At 44.0% G+C, this 20,071-nt stretch overlaps 1 protein-coding gene and 1 long non-coding RNA gene across 2 annotated transcripts in view; one reads left to right on the top strand and one right to left on the bottom strand.

Annotated features, from left to right (window-relative positions):
- The window catches only part of KCNG2 (potassium voltage-gated channel modifier subfamily G member 2), a 64,748-nt gene that overhangs the window by 22,843 nt on the left and 21,834 nt on the right, over nucleotides 1–20,071 (top strand). The window contains exon 2 of the mRNA XM_085051723.1: nucleotides 6,832–7,655. Within this exon, the coding sequence (XP_084907849.1) occupies nucleotides 6,900–7,655 (756 nt within the window). The 5' untranslated portion in view covers nucleotides 6,832–6,899. The remainder of the gene's footprint in view (nucleotides 1–6,831; nucleotides 7,656–20,071) is intronic.
- Nucleotides 7,650–10,748, bottom strand: LOC146441455 (uncharacterized). The gene is made up of 3 exons (XR_014849922.1): nucleotides 10,518–10,748; nucleotides 8,692–8,837; nucleotides 7,650–7,781 (listed from the first exon to the last, which is right to left on the bottom strand). It is a non-coding gene; the product is annotated as an uncharacterized LOC146441455 (long non-coding RNA).

Here is a 20,071-nt window from a genome sequence, read left to right on the forward strand (position 1 = left end):
TCTGCAGACCAACTGGAACACCTGACAGATAATTCTGTGATTTTCAAAGACACCAAAACTTGTTTGGTTTTTCATGCTTCCAGAATTTTGGCAACAGAAAGGAGACAATCTGTTTCATTTCCTCAGTGAGAGGGATAAACAATGCTGTTTTAAAATACTACACAGTCTGTCGCTTTTGCATTTGATAGTACCATTCACATTGTACCTTAGGCCAGCGGTGGGTATGTAATTATGACAGGAACAGGCCTTTTATAAACTGGATTTTGATGATTTTTTTATTCTGAAATACAACAATCTAAGAACAGGGAAAGAAATATTTCAGCTCAGCAACTAACTCAAATTGCAGTACCTTATCGGAGTCTCTTAGACTGGTTGATTAAACAGGATGCTAAAGGGATTAATCAGTAAGGCTCCTAAAATAAAGCTATGTGTGATTCATGGAAGAATAAATACTTCACCATCTAGTGGCTGCCAGTAAGGGTCAAAGGTACCTTCTTCACAGGGCTCAATCACTGACCAAACAAGTGCAGACAGAACACATTTTAATTGTAGGCTCTTGACACTAAACATTTAATCTAACACTGCAGTTAACAGGAGCTGGATCAAACAAATCTCCATATGCAATCTCATCTTCCCAGAGTCTGGGTGGTACAGCTCTGCTATGAAGTCTCTTCTCTTTAGCACATCACCCACATGGTGCACATGTGGAGTCTGTTCAGGTGTTCAGGAAATACGAACTGAGGGTGAAAGCACATTTTACAATGCTGTTTTTCTTGTAACCAACTGAGGGTCAATTCACCTAAGCAAATACAGCATGGTTTGAACATGATGCTCCATTTTATTGTAATAATTGTGGGGAAAAGCTTTTTTGCCTAATCCTTCCAGTCTCTGCTTCTTTTTTATTTATAGTTCTGTTTAAGTGAAATACATGTTTTAGGACCTTTGTGAAATATTGAAGCTCGCTAACCTGAACAGAATTCTGTAATTCGGGGAAGAATGTATAAACAAGCAGTGCTTCCTGTGTCTGTATTTACCTGGCATGTCTGCCTTTGTCTGCTGTGCAACTGAAGTGTACAAATAGCTTCATAGAAATAATAGTTCAATTCTATTTAAGGTTCAAAGGCACCGAAAGCAAGCTTTGGAAGTGCAGAATAATATTGGTTTTAGCCATGAAGATACAGGATCCCGTACCTTCATGTAGGTAATTGAACTTAATCTCTGATTTCTTAAAGATATCACAATGTTAATACTTTCACTGGAGAACACTGGCAAGTGCAGTGACACAAGATAACTCATAATCTGTCTAATGGAGACAAATAGCTATGGATGCATGTCAAAATAATTAATGTTGAGTCAAGTTCATTTTTTTCATTTAACAAATTGAATTGTTTCAGCTAATTATGTAGTATGGCATAAATGTGATGAGGGATGTTCGGAGAAGAAAGTTATTACTTTTTTCCTCCACTAAATTAATGAAAATATTAAGGAAAATATACCCTCAGAGTGTGCAACAATGTCCAGCTTCATATGCTGAATTTTGCAGCCTTCATTACAGCATGAGAATCCTGGGCTTCTTGGACTGACTAATTTAGTGTCCTCCTCAAGGCCCCCAGAATACTCTCTGGAGAAGACTATCTTGGATATTGTGCTCCATATCTATACAAGAAACTCTTCTTTCTCTGCTAAGTGGGGTCATCTCAGCTAGGTGTGTATAGTGGTGTCACTTCTTCCTGTTACTTTGATGAAGGAACAGACAAAATGAAGTTTTGTTGAAAGTTCTAGTACCTTTTCTTGGGCTATTGCCTTCCTTGAGCAGTGGCTTAAGAGGTTAGGGATATTAAAGTTTACTCATAATAAATACAGAAATATGTAAAATTCTACTTTGTCTGGGTTGTAGTTCCCTGAAAGGATGTTGTAGCAAGGTGGGCTTCAGTCTCTTCCCCCAAGTACCAAGTGACAGGACAGGAGGAAATGGCCTCAAGTTGTGCCAGGGGAGGTTTAGATTGGATATCAGGAAGCATTTCTTTGCTGGTAAGGTGGTCAGGCATTGGAAAAGGCTGCCCACGGAAGTGTGTGAGTCACCATCCCTGGAGGTATTTAAAAGACCATAGATGTGGCACTTTGGGACATGGTTTAGTGGTGGACTTGGCAGTGTCAGGGTAATAGTTGTACTCAATGATCCCCTAAGGGTCTTCTCCAACATAAGTGATTCTGTGATAATGAGTATGTATATCATGTTAAAATATCAAATAATTGTGTTCGGTGTGGACAAACTCAGAAGCTAATTCATCAAATCCCATAGAGTCTGCCTTCTAGGCTAAGCTGCATCTGTTTTACCGTATCCTCCCAGTCTCCTTTTCAGTTTTGTTTTGTTGGGGCTTGTTTTGTTTTGTTTTTAAATATGTGTTAAATGTATTAAATTTCTCACACCCATCTGTTCTGCATTTTGTAAACCTCATCGGCAGGTGCTGTCTCCATGTTTCCACAGTGACTGCCAGGGACACATTATTGGGAGTCTAAGTTCTACTAGATTATAATAACTACAAGAGTAACCTAGATCTCCTGAGCCTCTTTGTCCACAGTGTTAGCTGTAATATCACCAAATGTATGGTCAATTGCATGTGTACAATTTAGTATTAAAGTGATGTTGTGTGCTGTGATTTATAAATCACGTCACTTTAAGAAGGGGTAATTGCTTTGGTCCCAGGCAGTGATGTCAGGTTTCAGCACATCTCGGACCACAAATGGCTGAGCACTGCAGAGTAGAATCACTGACTCAACTCTAAGTGGAATTGAGAGAAAAAGTCTTGTGGTCACCCTAATATATGTTTCATGTTTGTGGCTTTAAATTATGACACAATTACCTGTTCTCTGTCAAAATGTGTTTCATTTCACAAAGGAAATCTTAAAACATTAATTACTAAAAGGTCTCATGGCTTCCTCTTGCTACTGTAGCACAAATGTAAATCTTCAATACTTTGCAATTTATAGCAGCAGTTAAAAAGAGACTGTTCCCGAAATCACGGACTAGTTGAAGTAGAAAGGCACCTCTGAAGTTCATCTGATTTATCTCCCACTGCTCAAAGTGGCATCAGCTGGAAGAGGTTACTTGGTACTATGTCCAGATGGGTCTTGAATATCCCCAAGGATGGAGACCCTACCATCTCTAAGCATTCTGTTTCAGAGTTTGACCATCCTCAGAGTACCAGTTTTCTTCTGCGCAACCGCACAGAGACCTCTGAATTGTTCCTGTTTTCCCCCCTGGCTGCCAGCATTAGTGTACAGGCCCTTCAGAGCTGCCTCGTCAGGCTGGTTTCCCAGAAAAGGTGTGAGCACTCTGCCCATGACACTTTCCTGTACCCTCATTTATCAGCACGTGCTTTATGTGGGCACCCTCAGGAGGTCTCTCCTGGCACCCTGCAGTCTTTGCTCTACCAGTGCCTCCCCTTCATCGCTGTTTTCAAACTCTCCTCACCAGGCTGGTCAGACTGTTGGTAGGGATGATTTTGCCCCGTTTCTCATTCTTATCCAAGGCAACTTGAGGCCAGAGGAGCCTCATGCAAAATCCCATATGACTTAGATGCAGCACTACTGATAGAATGGGATGAGTAATGTTTGTGGGAAGAGCAGTTCTGGGAGCAGGCAAAGTGAAAAGGCAGTAAGCAGGGAAATAGCCCTCTCTCCATTGAGGAAATAATTCAACAAAAAGAAGAATATGAAGCAGTTGTGAGTTTCTGACACTGAATCTTTAAAATCTTTGATGAGAAATACCTGTGTTTTGAAGATCTCAGCTGTCTGCTGTTGATGGAATGTGGCTGAACTTGTGCGTGTGTAGACATATACATGTACATACACAGATGGCCAAGGAAAGTACTTAGTGAATAAAAATTGTTTGACTATACTTAAAAAAAGAAAAAGAATTCAGACTGTGTATGACCCACCCTGTATATGGTCCTGAAACTGAAATATTCATACAGCATTTCTCCCACAGCACTTCAAAATTATGAACAACAAATATAGAGTCAAATTCTGTCCTTCATCCCTGTGATGGGCATCTTATTCCAGACTGTGTTTTAATAGTCTTTCATGCACTCATGTGTCAGATTAAATAGTAAAAATGCCAACTGGATGATAATGTTGTATCATTTCTGGAAGTATTGGCTTTTAATGTTAATCTTCAATGGGATGCTTTACTGCAGGCATGTGCATACATTAGATAACCCTGGAATGCAGAGAGTATTTTAAGACCCACATAATTTTGAGACACCCTTTAATATTTAATGAAAGTCATGATACATTCCATGCACATAAGATCAGAAGCAGACCTTCCAGGCTTGTTTTACTTCTCAGGATAGATGCCAAATTGGGAGCCCACAGTATTTTGTTTTTCTGTAGGACAGTTAAAGTGGCACCACAAGCTGTTCCACGGACATCTGAGCCTGGTCTTGGGCAGCCAGTGCATGAGGTGGATGTGCCAAGGAGAATAATAAATACAACTGTCTTCACATGCTTATCTTTTAATCTGAGATTAAATATGAGATTTCCAAAACAAATGCTGCCAGCTATTATGAATTCTGGGATGTTGAAATGTGATGTCAGCTGTAGATTTAACCAACATCATTTTTTTTTCATTTTATATCCACAAAATAAAAGACTAACCCTCTGTAATTCAGAGATTTTGCAGCAGATAACATGCTTACAGATTTTCACATTGAGTTGGCTGCTAGTTAGAAGGAGGAAGAGGTGCATGTAAGATTAGATTCAAAACAGTTCTGTGAAATGTATATAGCCCCTCTATGCAACAACTTGCTACACGGGGGAGAGGGGAAAAACAAATCCTGGCATTAATGTCAAAACAATGTAAACTCCTTTTAGTATGTTGACTTGTGGAAGAAGTGAGGCACAAAAACAAAAGCACAGAGCCCTCAGTAGTGACTGAATATTTTATCTTACCAAGAGAAAGCAACAAGAGACCAAATCCTTAAAGCATATGCTGTGCTGACAGTGCGCTCTCACTGTGACAGTAATGGTATTTGCAATCCCAGCTGCACTCGAGCCTGTGCTGTAAAAGCACCCATTCCTCAGAGTGCATCTTGCCCTTTACTGGCCCTTAGCCAGATGAAGGAGCTTTTCTCTGTTGCCTTTGTTGCCCTGTAGAAACGGATGTTTAAACAATTATTTCTCTTCCCCTAACTGAAATTGGAGAGATTTTGGCATCCTTAGCTCTTCTGAAATTTTCACAGTGCTGAAAAATATCTTTAAGTGACTGTAGCTTTTTGTACATAAAACCAACCATTCTCTGGCTTTTTACAAATATCCAGTGTAAGTGTTCTTCTGAAATTCGGGGACTGGATCTTCATAGAAATGTTGAAGGAATACCACGGTTACTGCAGTGTTTTTGTTTAAGAGTGATTTGCAAGAATATTTAGAGGGTGATTCAGGGCTCTGAGTAAAAGGATTCACCACTCTCTTTCATAGATCGTTTTGACTAAGTCTAATGTGTTAAGAGTTAGTGAGCTGATTAAAGATAAAGGAAGATGCTCCTCTGGGAATGTGTTTGAATGTGTGTGCTCTTCAGTTTTCCCTAGCACCCATTTGTTTGTTGTTCTCTCCCAGCTGAGGCATGAGATTCAGAGGGAATTGGAGAATGTTGCTTATAAATTATGCAGTTACTGCCTCATGATTACCATTCTGTCATCAAAAATGTCAGTTTATCCTTCACTAGTCAGCTCTTTCTCGGTTTCTACATCCCCTGCTTAAAATTGTTCCCCATCACTGCATCCATTCCCAGTCCTGGTGTTTGTGTGGATACATAATCATCCTGCACTGACTTCTTGTTTCCTACTTAGTATTTGAGCAATTCAGGAAGTTTTGGGTGATTCTCAAATGCGATTACATACCAGCATTTCCAGACATTTGGAGAGACAGCTTTGAAGAATGCATGTGATGAGCTTTAGAGAAAGCAAGGAAGCAATGTGGATTGTGGTGTGGTAAAGGAGGGGTAAGCAGGAGGCACAAATTAAATCCTGGAATTATACATAATTCCATCTGAGTGTGACGAGTTGGGTTCTGTGCTATCCAAAAGCAAGAGCAGCAACCAGGTCACTTCCAGCTCAGCTTCATTCTGAGGTTTTGTCTCCTGTTTCAGAGCTGCTCCCAGGCTGCTTGGAACCCTATTCACCACTGCAGCCAAGCCCACAGCAGAGCCTCCAGCAGCTCCAGGGTCCCAGGCAAGCTCTGGTTTCACCTCAGATCCAGCATGCTCTCAGCTCCCACATATTCATTGCTATTGCTACCTAGGCTTGGTGAATTTATTTTGGGAATTACCCACATTTCTGCCATCACATTTCTGACTGTACTATAAAATACCCATTTTATCGTCACCCTATAGGCTTTTGTAATAGGAACATTATGTAGATGGACCAAAATAATCAAAAAAACATTTGCAACTAAGTTTTTGTATTAAGTTGCTAAAATGTAAATTGCCATTTATCCAAATGCCTAAATTTCTCTTCCAGTATCCTGGGTGATGTCCAGGATATTGTGGACATCAAGTGATAGCTTGAACTTCCAGAAATTTCTGACAATGCTGATACACTGGTTTTGTTTCTCTTCAAGCACTGACTAAACCCTCTAGAAGTATCAGCATGGCTTCTGAACTGATTGTAGTGTAAGTTCTTTCCCCAAGTGACTGTCAAGCAAAGGTAGTCCTAAAATAATAGAGGGAAAACTAATGCCATAGAGAAGAGTTTCTTGGGAGTCACAGGATAGGATTGTTTATCATCTAACAATGCCTTACTTTCCTTGAAATTCTAAAATTCTGTTTTACAGGTAGACTTTCTGGTCAAACTCCAGATTCTTTTGTTTGAGTAGCCTCAACCTCCCTATGGACTCAACAGATGTACCACGAAATGGCATTGCTTACTGGGAATGCAGATCCTGAGTTCAGCTCCCGCTCCTTCAACAACTTGGAAAACCTATGTGAAGTGCAAACCAAGAAAGGATTCTTCTACAAAAAGGCCAAACTTCTGCATCCTGGAGAAGACTTGTGCTGCTTAGCCCGCTTGGATGACCGGTCCAGGTTTGTGATCATCAATGTAGGTGGTATTAAGTACAAAGTTCCCTGGACCACCTTGGAGAACTGCCCCTTGACCAGGCTTGGGAAGCTAAAATCTTGCAACAATTACGATGAGATCATGGACATCTGCGATGATTATGACGTTAGCTGCAATGAATTTTTTTTTGACCGTAATCCTAGTGCCTTCAGAACGATCATGACATTCCTGACAGCTGGGAAGCTGAGGATTCTCAGAGAGATGTGCGCTCTTTCATTCCAGGAGGAGCTTGTGTACTGGGGGATAGAAGAGGACCACCTGGAGTGGTGCTGTAAAAAGAGATTGCGACAGAAAGAGGAAGAGGCAGCTGAGGCCAGGCTGTTTGAAAGGGAGATGGTGTTTAATGAAGCTATGCAATGTGCCTTCCAGGACAATAGCCGACTGAGTTTGTGCATGAGAAAGCTCAGGGATATGGTGGAGAACCCCCACTCAGGGATCCCAGGAAAGATCTTTGCTTGTATTTCAATCTCTTTTGTTGCCATCACTGCTGTCAGCCTCTGCATCAGCACCATGCCAGATGTCAGAGAAGAAGAGGATCGGGTAAGTGCAGCTTTTCTTGGGGTAAAGGGTGTTTTGCATTGTTGTCTCCTCAGAAAAGGTGACAGGCAAAGTCACTCCAGCAGATATGCAGGTCTTGTGTTCAGTACATTTGATATAGAGGGCTGGCTGGGTAGAGCACAGAAAGTGTTATGTCACTTAAAACTGAGGGAAGATTAGGCCAAACTCTGCCCTGCCAGCCCAGCTTAGCCAGTTCACACCAGCACATAGCTTTACCCAACAGATTTGTTTTCTGACATATCTAACCAGATGACAAACTAGCTACTCTGGGGATATAAACCAACCTTTTTTGTGGCTTAATGTTTTGAGGTTAGGTTTAGAGCTAACAGATTGATTTTTCCTAAAGGTACTTTAACAATTTGAATGAACTCTCAGTGCACCAATATAAAAACCACATCTAAAGTATTTTGATGCTATAGGGTGATGTAAAGGCCAGGGAAGCTGAGGCAGCAACTTAACAGCCGAAACAGAGTAACCCAATTTTCAGACCTGCTTAGTATTCTTAAGCATAAGCTGTGGATGATTCATGCCCCTGAAAATCAAGTCTTACAGATATTTTGTTATTTCTTTAGTTCATCAAATTTCCTAAGGGTTTAGTCCCTTTTTTGTGCAAGCAGTTCACTTTCCTAGGATTAATTGATGTAGGCTACTGAGAGCTCATCTGATAAACTGTAGAGGACATTCACGTTTTCTTCACCTATGTGCTGAAATGCAATCTGAGGGGTTGGGGGTGTTTTGAAGAGTTCATGGCCTTTCTAGTTTTACCCAAGTCCAAGCTTGACACTAAATGTTTGGGCTTATTTCCCAGCCCCACAGTCATTAAATGTGGCTGTGAACTTCAGCTGCCAAGACAGTACTTCACCCCATGGAGTGCTGCCTCTGAGCTGAAAGCTGAGCTCTCCTGGAAGCAACTCCTCCTGTGTGCTGTCATCTGGGGGCTGGATGGCTTGTCCCCCACTGCCACGAGCAGAAAAGAGGGTGATCATCGTCAGACCAGAGGCATTTACTGTTATGTCACCTTGAAAATAAAATGCACGCTGATGGAGAATGGATCCAGCCGCACCAAAGGGCTCCCTGCGTCTGACTTGAGCACCCGGTGTACAGCAAAACACACCCTTTGCTCGCGAGGTCTGCTCAGGTTACATCTCAGCTGAGTAGTTTCATCTGGAATCAGACTCATTCAGGAGCAGACAGGAAAAAGATAAAATGTTTGGTATGTTGACTGATGCGTGATTTATTATTAGATCTTCATTTTAAGGGCTTTTTCTGATTTAAAATTTGAGGAAGTAGTACTAGGTACTAGTAAACACTATGTTGTCCTAATAATTTTGTTCTAAATATAATTTCCAAAACACATGCCTTTTACTGTAATGAACCATCAGGGCTCCAGTATCCTGAATTCTAAGCACAAGAGATATTTTACTGTTGAAAACTGAGATGTATTTAGTGTTTAATTGTTCCTGGGTTTAAGTGAGAGCTGAACAATTGGTTTTAGAATTATGAGAGTTTAGGAACCTTGTTTTTACTAATGGTCTGAACAAAAATAGGGGCTCACAGTAACAGACTAATAATATTTTTTGGGTGGAGCAGGATAATAATGAGGATAAAGCAAGCACATGAGAGAAACCTGGATTTCTTGGTAAGGTGGAACCATTAAAAGGAGCACATTTTCATAGTCAGATGCAAAATTGTGCAATAAAGATGAATGCAGGCTTGCTCTTGTAAAAGGAGGGACTCTTGTTCCCAAAATTAGGCTCTAAATAAGACTTAGGATACAAGAAACCATAAGATCCTATTGCAGCATAAAGTCAGAAGGTTTAATGCCATCCTTGAATATCTAAGCTGGGGAGTATTAATTAGAAGCTGGAAGACTTTTTGTGCCTGTATGCAGCATTCGTGACGCTGACACTAGAATACTGCAGTCAGTTCTCACATCCATATTTTTAATGGTATTTTGAAAAATTGGGAGAGCGTGAAAAATTGATAGATTATTGGAAGGAAGGTGAGTGGATTAGGCACATAAGTGTTATTTTATGAGGGGAGGAGAACTGTATCATCTAAAAAACCTTTAAATTAAGCAGGGGGATGATGCATAGATAAAAGCTGAATCCTTATAAATTCATATGGGAAACTACATGCCAGTATTTAATACCAAGGTAATTAATTACTGGGACAGACTAGGAAGAGAATCAGTGGATTTTGTACTTTTAGATATTTTCGGTTATAAGCTCAGTACCCTTTTGGAATGTAGCCTTTAGCTAAACACACTCTACTCCAATCAAAAGAAAAACACCAATTGCAGATTAAGTTGCAAAGGTGAAATTATTGCCATACCAAGAAGATCAGGATAAATTATCCTACATTCTTCAGTGCCCTTAAATTCTAGACGCACAGAGCTCCTGCAAATAATCTTTGTTCTGTCCTTTGCACACGGAAGGTCTGTGGACAGACTGGAAATGGTTATTTTGTTTGAGACAAAGGTGTCTCTCTTGACCAAGGGACAGGTGAAGGATCACTTCTGGCAAGGCAAGGAGTCAGGCATCTGTCCACATGGAATCATTTGTAGGGTCAGAGACCGTGGCTGCAGACTCCCTGTGTGTTCTCCCTACACAGCTTAGCGAACCAAGGCAGCTCTTCAAGTAGCAGATGTGGAGAGCAGAGAGCTTATATGAATTCAAATTCATGGGAATCATCCTGAGCTGTATCCCCAGTATCTAGATTAAAATTTGTGCCCAGGGATAGCTCTTTGGTCTGGCTTTGCAGTCTCCTAACAAGCAGAAAAAGGATGGGCATCCTTCCTGACTAAGGAACAAATAAATAGTAAATACTGTTTCAAAGACTCACCATACTCAGTGTGCACATTTTCCCGGCTTTCTGGCTGGCATTACTGTTGTTATGGTTCCATGTCAGAGCTGTCATAGGTACTCTGACTAACAAACAGTGGCCTTTTCCTTGAGCTGGCATTACTACAGAAAATAAAAGCTCTACATGCCGTCCATCTGTCCTGTTACTGCTTCAGGAAAAGACAGAGAAGCCGATCATGAAAAAAACCCCACATTGGGGAGTAATTTCCATACCCTGATCCTTTAATGCCGTCTGAATGGACCAGCTGTTACACCCAGTGATGTCCTGTAGAGGTGTAAATGACCTCACACAAGATGTAAGTGTGGGATCTTAAAAGTTAGAAGTAATTACCAGGTGGGTGAGGAAATTATTTTAGGTGCCTGCCTATCTCTTTTAAAATAGAGCAGAAGACTCAGTCATACATTTTGTTAACTTCATTAACTGCTCCAGGTGTTCTGGATGACAGTGGCAATTCCTAGTGGTTAAACAAGAGTGGGAAGGCTCATGCTCCCCTGTACAGTAGATGTTTTGTTCTTACTAAAGGTCACCTTGATTCAGCTTGCGTGTAACTCTTTTTTAGAAGTAGTATATTTCAGATGCTGCACAATTGTCACTAAAGTTAACAGAATCAGATCCTGAACTACTTTTTACTTACCAAAGCAGGATATATCTTTAGTAATTTTTTTCTCATTTACCTTTTATTTACTGATTAAATGAAATAAAATCCACCAATCCAGTAAGGTGTATAATAGCTCCTTCTGGAAATTTCAGGAAAGGGATACTTCAAGTATGTGAAGAAAACAAAAGTGTAGATGGTCAGATTCTTCCATGTAAAGTAACAAGATAAGGATAAACTTTTTATTTCAAAATTTTCAGAATGGGAGATTTCAATGCAAGATTTAAATTTAATGGTGAAAATTCTCCTCTAAAGACAAAATCTGCTGAGACAAAATCATTGCAGGAGCCCTCAGGCACCAAGCTCTTTCAAGACCACCACAGAAGTGATCTCCAAGAGACATAAAAATGGCCAGAGGCATAGAGTATCCTCAAGGCATTTTAGGCATATGCTACCTTTAAGTGGACTTCTCACCTGTCTAAACAAGTGGTGGGCATTAGGTGATTCAAGGAAAGCAGCTAATACATCAGAGGAGGCTTAAACCAGTTGGGGATACATTACAGCAAAAGCTTCAAGCACACAGTAAGAGCTGAACAGCCAAAAGACATAGATTCAGCTGAAAGCCAGATGGTCATCATATTAAACTCTTCATTTTTTTCTTGGTGAAAACAGAAATGTCAACCATTGCTATCTGAATAAGAAATCTCTTTTTTTGTTAGACAGCAGCCTTTGTCATCACAGAAGACAAGGTAGAACTTAGAAAATAATACGAAACATTCTGTCCTGATTCACAAAAGTATTTGTAAGGCTGAGTCTCCCTGAGCTCAGTCATTTGTAGCAGCTGTCCTAGGTTGCAATATAGATGTAGTTAAGTATTCTATTACCACCAGCTGTGAGCCGTTAGCTGCTATCACCTGCTAATGACCCACTCCGGGATGACAGGCAATGGGCCATCCATTAGCTGTTACCAGCTGCTAATGACCCACTCTGGATGACAGGCAATGGGCCATCAGGGACCCACCGTGTGACTCATGGACTTATCTCATCCCATTGTGGGATGCTCTGCCCAGGAGGGAGGAGCCAGGTGTTCCCACCTGGATATAACCTGGCCTTGGAACTGCCTGAGCTAGCCCTGTCTACTGGGTTCCCAGAGGACCAGAGCTACCACTGGATCTTCAGCTGGAGACTAGACCTTCACAGGATCACCGCTTCAACTGGACTACTTCAGTTGGACTGCTACTACCACCCTAACAGGGTGTTAGGTTGTATCTGATTTTGTCAGTGCTTTTCCTTGTATTATTTCACTTATTTTTAATTTCAATCTTGACTTGTGATCTCCCACTGGTTTGTTTTCAAAACAAGACATATTTTGGCGCCCAACGTGGGGCTCGACCTGGGGAAACTCAGAAATCCCATCACCATGATGCTCAGCTTATCTATATGGGTACTGTATCTCGCTCTCTATATTTTTCCTCAAATGGGATACTATCTGCCCGTCATATTGCTTCTGTTGCGACCAGGGAATGGCATGAGAATTGCTCTATTGGTTTATTATGCCTATGGCATGGTTACCTGTGAGGCAATGAACACCATTCGTTATATATACTCGACTTTGTCTGCCTGGCCTAACCTGAGCTGCTTTGTCTGGGACCTCCTCAGCAATCGCACCCACCCTCTGGGGCTAGGAAGAGAGAGCGGTTTCTTCCAACATTTCAGGTCAGGCACAGCCGTCCTTGACAATATTGAGTTCTCCCTGGATGCTAAGGATGGCATAATTTTCCTGTCAGTTCTGTTTTCTTTTTTCTCTGCGACCAGCACCGTGTACCTCATGCTGAAGATCAGAACAATACTTTGTCTTCTTGAGGAGGAGAAACGAAGCAAATCAGCAGGCAAGAGGAAAAGAACCAAAGGAGCAGTCGACGTCTCAACACAGACCATCACCAAATCAGAACAGTTGAAGCCGGTAGCAGTTGCCCCCGTCCAGAAAAAGAAATCCAAGAGCAAATCAGTCCGCATAGTGACTGACGAGGATGCGGCAGGACCATCTCACCCAGCAGAAGAGACAGAGCCGGAGATCATCACTCGCTCTCTATCCCTGGGGGAGCTGCGGGACCTACGGAGGGAATTCACCCGGCAGGCAAACGAGTCCATCTTAACCTGGCTGCTCCGCATCTGGGATGCCGCCGCTAATGACACCATTCTGGACGGAAGTGAGGCCAGGCAACTGGGATCTCTGTCCCAGGATGTGGTTATTGACCAGGGGATTGGGAAAACCCAGGAAACTCTCAGCCTCTGGCGGCGATTGCTGGCGAGTGTACGGGACAGATACCTCTGCAAAGAAGACCTCCAGATGCACCAAAGAAAATGGAACACAATAGAACAAGGTATCCGATGCCTGAGGGAATTGGCCGTGCTAGAGATCATTTTCTCGGACAATGAGAGATTCCCCAAGAACCCAGATAATGTCCAGTGCACTTCACAAATGTGGCTAAGATTCGCACGGCTCGGACCAGAGATATACTCTCGTTACCTGGCAACACTGCAGTGGAGGGAAGGCGAAGACAAGGTGGGCGTGTTAACAAACAAACTGAGAATTTATGAGGACACTGTCACCGCTCCACTACGCACCCAGGTCTCATCAGTGGAAACAAACCTGGCCGAGCAAGTCCGGAGCTTAATTGAAGAGAGCCTCCAGAAACTAAGGAAAGAGTTCAAGGAAGGATTTTTCCATGTCACACCGAAACCAACCCGAGTCTCTGCCATCAGGAGCAGACGTCCCCCAGCCAGGGAAAGAAGACAAACTCCACAACGTGACCTCTGGTTTTTCCTTCAGGAGCACGGGGAAGACATGAGAAAGTGGGATAGGAAACCCACCTCCTCCTTAGCAGCCCGGGTACGTGAATTGATAAAGAAACATCCACTTCAGGAGGCTCATCTAGGTACAACACTGCCCCAGTCTCTTGTGGACAGAACCCCCGACAGAATGGAAGTGATAATATGACTGATCCTCTTGAAGGGACCTCAGGAACACATTTACAGGAGAAGAACATCGTGCACCAACAACAGGATTAGAGGAGCCCTGCCTCTAGCCAGGTAGAGGAAAGGGATAATCGGATCTATTGGACTGTGTGGATCCGATGGCCTGGCACGTCTGACCCACAAAGATACACGGCTTTGGTTGACACCGGCGCTCAGTGCACCCTGATGCCATCCAGGTATGTGGGGACCGAATCCATTTCTATTTCTGGAGTGACAGGAGGATCCCAGCAGCTGACTGTACTGGAAGCTGAAGTGAGTTTAACTGGGAATGAGTGGCAGAAACACCCCATTGTGACCGGTCCAGACGCCCCATGCATCCTCGGCATAGATTATCTCAGGAGTGGATATTTCAAGGACCCGAAGGGACATCGCTGGGCTTTTGGGATAGCAGCCGTAGAGACAGAAGACATAAGACAACTGAATAGCCTGCCTGGTCTCTCAGACAACCCGTCTGCTGTAGGACTACTGAGAATTGAAGAACAGCAGGTACCAATCGCTACAGCAACAGTGCACCGCCGGCAATACCGCACTGACAGAGACTCTGTGGCCCCCATCCATAAGATGATTCGGGATCTGGAGAGCCAAGGGGTGGTCAGCAAGGCTCACTCACGCTTTAACAGCCCTATATGGCCGGTGCGTAAGTCCAGTGAAGAATGGAGACTGACGGTGGATTACCGTGGCCTGAATGAAGTCACACCACCACTGAGTGCTGCTGTACCCGACATGTTGGAACTTCAGTATGAGCTGGAATCCAAGGCAGCAAAGTGGTATGCGACCATTGATATTGCCAATGCCTTTTTCTCCATTCCTCTGGCAGCAGAGTGCAGGCCTCAGTTTGCTTTCACCTAGAGAGGTGTGCAGTACACATGGAACCGACTGCCCCAGGGGTGGAAGCACAGTCCCACCATCTGCCATGGACTGATCCAGGCTGCTCTGGAAAAGGGTGAGGCTCCAGAACATCTGCACTATATTGATGACATCATTGTGTGGGGGGACACAGCAACGGAAGTATTTGGGAAAGGAGAGAAAATCATCAGAATTCTCCTGGAAGCCGGTTTCGCCATCAAGAAGAGTAAAGTCAAGGGACCTGCCCGAGAGATCCAGTTCCTGGGAGTAAACTGGCAAGATGGACGGCGTCAGATTCCTTCTGAGGTCATCAATAAGATCATTGCGATGTCTCCACCAACCAACAAGAAGGAGACGCAAGCTTTCCTAGGCGCCATAGGCTTTTGGAGAATGCACATCCCTGAGTACAGCCAGATCGTGAGTCCTCTCTACCTCATAACCCGCAAGAAGAACGATTTCCACTGGGGCCCTGAACAGCAGCAAGCCTTCACCCAGATCAAACAGGAGATTGCTCATGCGGTAGCCCTTGGCCCAGTCAGGACAGGACCAGAGGTAAAGAATGTGCTTTACTCTGCAGCCGGGAACCATGGTCTGTCCTGGAGCCTTTGGCAGAAGGTGCCTGGCGAGACCCGAGGTCGACCACTGGGATTCTGGAGTCGAAGTTACAGAGGGTCTGAAGTCAACTACACTCCCACCGAGAAAGAAATCTTGGCAGCTTACGAAGGAGTCCAAGCCGCCTCAGAGGTGATCGGCACAGAAACACAACTTCTCCTTGCACCCCGACTGCCAGTGCTGGGGTGGATGTTCAAGGGAAGGGTTCCCTCTACTCACCATGCCACCGATGCCACGTGGAGCAAAGGGATTGCCCTCATCACACAGCGCGCCCGTATTGGAAACCCAAATCGCCCTGGGATTCTGGAAATTATAACAAACTGGCCTGAAGGTGAGACTTTTAAATTATCTTCAGAAGATGCAGAGGAGCAAGTAGCACGTGCCGAGGAAGCACCCCCGTATAATGAACTGCCAGAGAGTGAAAGACGCTATGCCCTCTTCACCGATGGTTCCTGCCGAATTGTAGGCACAGATCGGAAATGGAAAGCTGCAGTATGGAGCCCCACACGACAAGCTGTACAGGCTACCGAGGGACAAGGTGGATCGAGCCAGGTCTCGGAGCTTAAAGCCATCCAACTGGCTTTGGATATTGCCGAACGAGAGAAATGGCCAAGGCTTTATCTCTACACTGACTCTTGGATGGTAGCCAATGCACTGTGGGGATGGTTAGATCGCTGGAGAAAGGCTAACTGGCAGCGCAGAGGAAAACCCATCTGGGCCGCTGAGATTTGGCAGGACATTGCCACCCGGGCAGAAAAGCTGACTGTGAAAGTTCGACACGTGGATGCACATGTACCTAAGAGTCGGGCTAATGAAGAGCATCGTAACAACGAGCAGGTGGACCGAGCTGCCAAGGTGGAAGTGTCACAGGTGGATCTGGACTGGCAGCACAAAGGAGAATTATTTCTAGCTCATTGGGCCCATGATGCGTCTGGTCATCAAGGGAGAGATGCGACATACAGGTGGGCTCGTGACTGAGGGGTGGACTTGACCATGGACAACATCTCACAGGTCATGCACAGCTGTGAGACTTGCGCTGCAATCAAACAGGCCAAGCGGGTGAAGCCTCTGTGGTATGGGGGACGATGGTCAAAGTACAGGTATGGGGAAGTATGGCAAGTTGACTACATCACACTTCCCCAAACCTGCCAAGGAAAGCGCTACGTGCTGACCATGGTGGAAGCAACCACGGGATGGTTAGAGACCTACCCTGTGCCTCATGCTACTGCCCGGAACACCATCTTGGGTCTGGAAAAACAAGTCCTGTGGAGACATGGTACCCCTGAGAGAATCGAGTCTGACAATGGAACCCATTTCAAGAATGGCCTCATAAGCACCTGGGCTAGAGAACACGGAATTGAATGGATATACCATATCCCCTATCACGCACCAGCTGCCGGGAAAGTTGAACGGTGCAACGGACTACTGAAGACAACTTTGAAGGCACTTGGCGGAGGAACCTTCAAAAATTGGGAAGTGAACTTAGCAAAGGCCACCTGGATGGTTAACACAAGGGGTTCTATCAATCGAGCCGGTCCTGCCGAGTCCGAACCTTTGCACACAGTGGATGGAGATAAAGTCCCTGTGGTACACGTAAGAGGTTTTTTAGGAAAGACTGTTTGGATTAGTCCCACCTCAGGGAAAGGCAAACCCATCCGTGGAGTGGTTTTTGCCGAAGGACCTGGTTATACTTGGTGGGTGATGAAGGCAGATGGGGAAACCCGTTGTGTACCACAAGGAGACCTTATCTTGAGTGAGAACTCTGTAGATGGTAATAGAATAAGGGGTGGATAATGTCCTAGGTTGCAATATAGATGTAGTTAAGTATTCTATTACCACCAGCTGTGGGCCGTTAGCTGCTATCACCTGCTAATGACCCACTCTGGATGACAGGCAATGGGCCATCAGGGACCCACCGTGTGACTCATGGACTTATCTCATCCCATTGTGGGATGCTCTGCCCAGGAGGGAGGAGCCAGGTGTTCCCACCTGGATATAACCTGGCCCTGGAACTGCCTGAGCTAGCCCTGTCTACTGGGTTCCCAGAGGACCAGAGCTACTACTGGATCTTCAGCTGGAGACTAGACCTTCACAGGATCACCGCTTCAACTGGACTACTTCAGTTGGACTGCTACTACCACCCTAACAGGGTGTTAGGTTGTATCTGACTTTGTCAGTGCTTTTCCTTGTATTATTTCACTTATTTTTAATTTCAATCTTGACTTGTGATCTCCCACTGGTTTGTTTTCAAACCAAGACACAGCACAGTGCAAAACAGGAGAAGCAGATCAGAGATTTCATTCTTCACCTTGCTTCCTAACGTGTTGGGAAAAGCTAGCCTAATTAAAGATGCTGTGATAGGAAGTTACAGTTCAATAACCTTCAGCTGAAGAGCATTACAACAAAGAGAGAGACTTATAAATAATGAAGTTAATAATAGCTCATAAAGAAGCTGAAACTATTTAACCTTCTAAGCTCAATTTACACACTGTGCTTCAACTTCCATAATGGTGAGGATGGGGAATAGGTAAATTGTGAATGTGCGTTTTAAACAATCTTGGGACTAAAGGTTTCATTTTACAAAGGTACACACAAAAGTAATCTCAGACAAGGTTAAGAGAGTCTTGTATAATGATTCTCAATAGCTTTTCATAGACAAGGTGTTCTGTAAGAGGCTGGATGAGCAGACAGTGAGGTAGACTGAAAACTGGCTGAGTGGCCATGCCCTGAGCATGGTGGTCACTGACACGAAGTCTAGTTGGAGGTCAGTAACTAACAGAGTGCCCCAGGGATCTGCACTGGGTCCAGTCCTGTTAGACATCTTTGTTAGTGGCCTAGAGGATGAAGCAGAGTGTACCTTCAGCGAGTTTGCTGATGACACAAACTTTGGACAAGTGACTGACAGACCAGGCAGTTGTGCTGCCATCCTGAACGGCCTTGACAGGCTGGAGAAATGGGCTCAGGAAGCCTGTGGAACCTCAGCAAGCTCAGCAAGGAGAAATGCAGAGTCCCGCATTTGTGGTGAGGAACAGCCCCACAACCACTACATTTTGGGGGCCACCCAGAAGGAAAGGAGACTGGTAGAAAAGGAGCTGTGGGTCCTGGTGGACACCAAGTTTGCCATGAGTCAGCACTTTGCCCTCACTGCAATAAAAGGTACCCTGGTATCAGTATCCTGGGCTGCGTTAGGCAAAGTGTTCCCAGCAAATCAAGGGAGGTGCTCCTTCTCTTCTGCTCAGCGCTGGTGAGGCCACACTTGGAGCAGCATCTTGTGCTGGGCTCCTCAGCACAAGAGAGATACGGGCATGCTGGACAAAGTCCAGTGCTGCTTGTTATCCTAAGATGGCACTCTGCTTGAGACTCTGGAATTACTGGAGAGCTCATTTTTATGTCTTTCTCTCTTTTCTGACTGTTCAGTTGTTGTTTTGCATGTGATACTGAGACCTTAATTTTAACTTACTGCCACATGTGATGCATAGATGGTTTGTTTTCATGAATGAAAATATTAATAAAATTGCAGCTTGTGTTTTTACTTTCTTTGTGGAAGAAAGTGTTCTAGAAACTACAGCACAGTCAACAAAAAAACGTGTATTAAAAAAAAAACAACTCCCTGCTGGTATTACAGATAACTATTTATAGTATATGGGCACTGAGGGTGACTTTTTATAAAAAGAATCTTGGGGAATTGGACTCACTAATTTCCGTGGGGATCATATGAGAATTTTGTATGCCATTCTCTCAGCTCTGCTGTTTAAATGCAAAAATCATAAACTGTAACAGTATCACCAGGTTTTGCATCTGAACTGATCTGCCTTACTTGTACCCTATATTACTGTGTTGGTTTGAAAACAAACCAGTGGGAGATCACAAGTCAAGATTGAAATTAAAAATAAGTGAAATAATACAAGGAAAAAGCACTGACAAAGTCAGATACAACCTAACACCCTGTTAGGGTGGTAGTAGCAGTCCGACTGAAGTAGTCCAGTTGAAGCAGTGATCCTGTGAAGGTCTAGTCTCCAGCTGAAGATCCAGTGTAGCTCTCATCCTCTGGGAACCCAGTAGACAGGGCTAGCTCAGGCAGTTCCAGGGCCAGGTTATATCCAGGTGGGAACACCTGGTTCCTCCCTCCTGGGCAGAGCATCCCACAATGGGATGAGATAAGTCCATGAATCACACGGTGGGTCCCTGATGGCCCATTGCCTGTCATCCAGAGTGGGTCATTAGCAGGTGATAGCAGCTAACGGCCCACAGCTGGTGGTAATAGAATACTTAACTACATCTATATTGCAACCTAGGACAATTACTAATTTGCATTTTGTGTTTGCTCCAGACTCTTCAGGCCACAGCTGGCTGGAGGCCAGAGAAAGACCAAATGACTGAGTAGCAATTGTCACCTGCCTTTTCTATATCATGCACAAGAAAGTTCCTGTAGGCACATGAG

This window comes from Lichenostomus cassidix, chromosome 2, assembly GCF_008360975.1.
Source record: "Lichenostomus cassidix isolate B80296 chromosome 2, HeHo_3.0, whole genome shotgun sequence".
NCBI lineage: Eukaryota > Metazoa > Chordata > Aves > Passeriformes > Meliphagidae > Lichenostomus > Lichenostomus cassidix.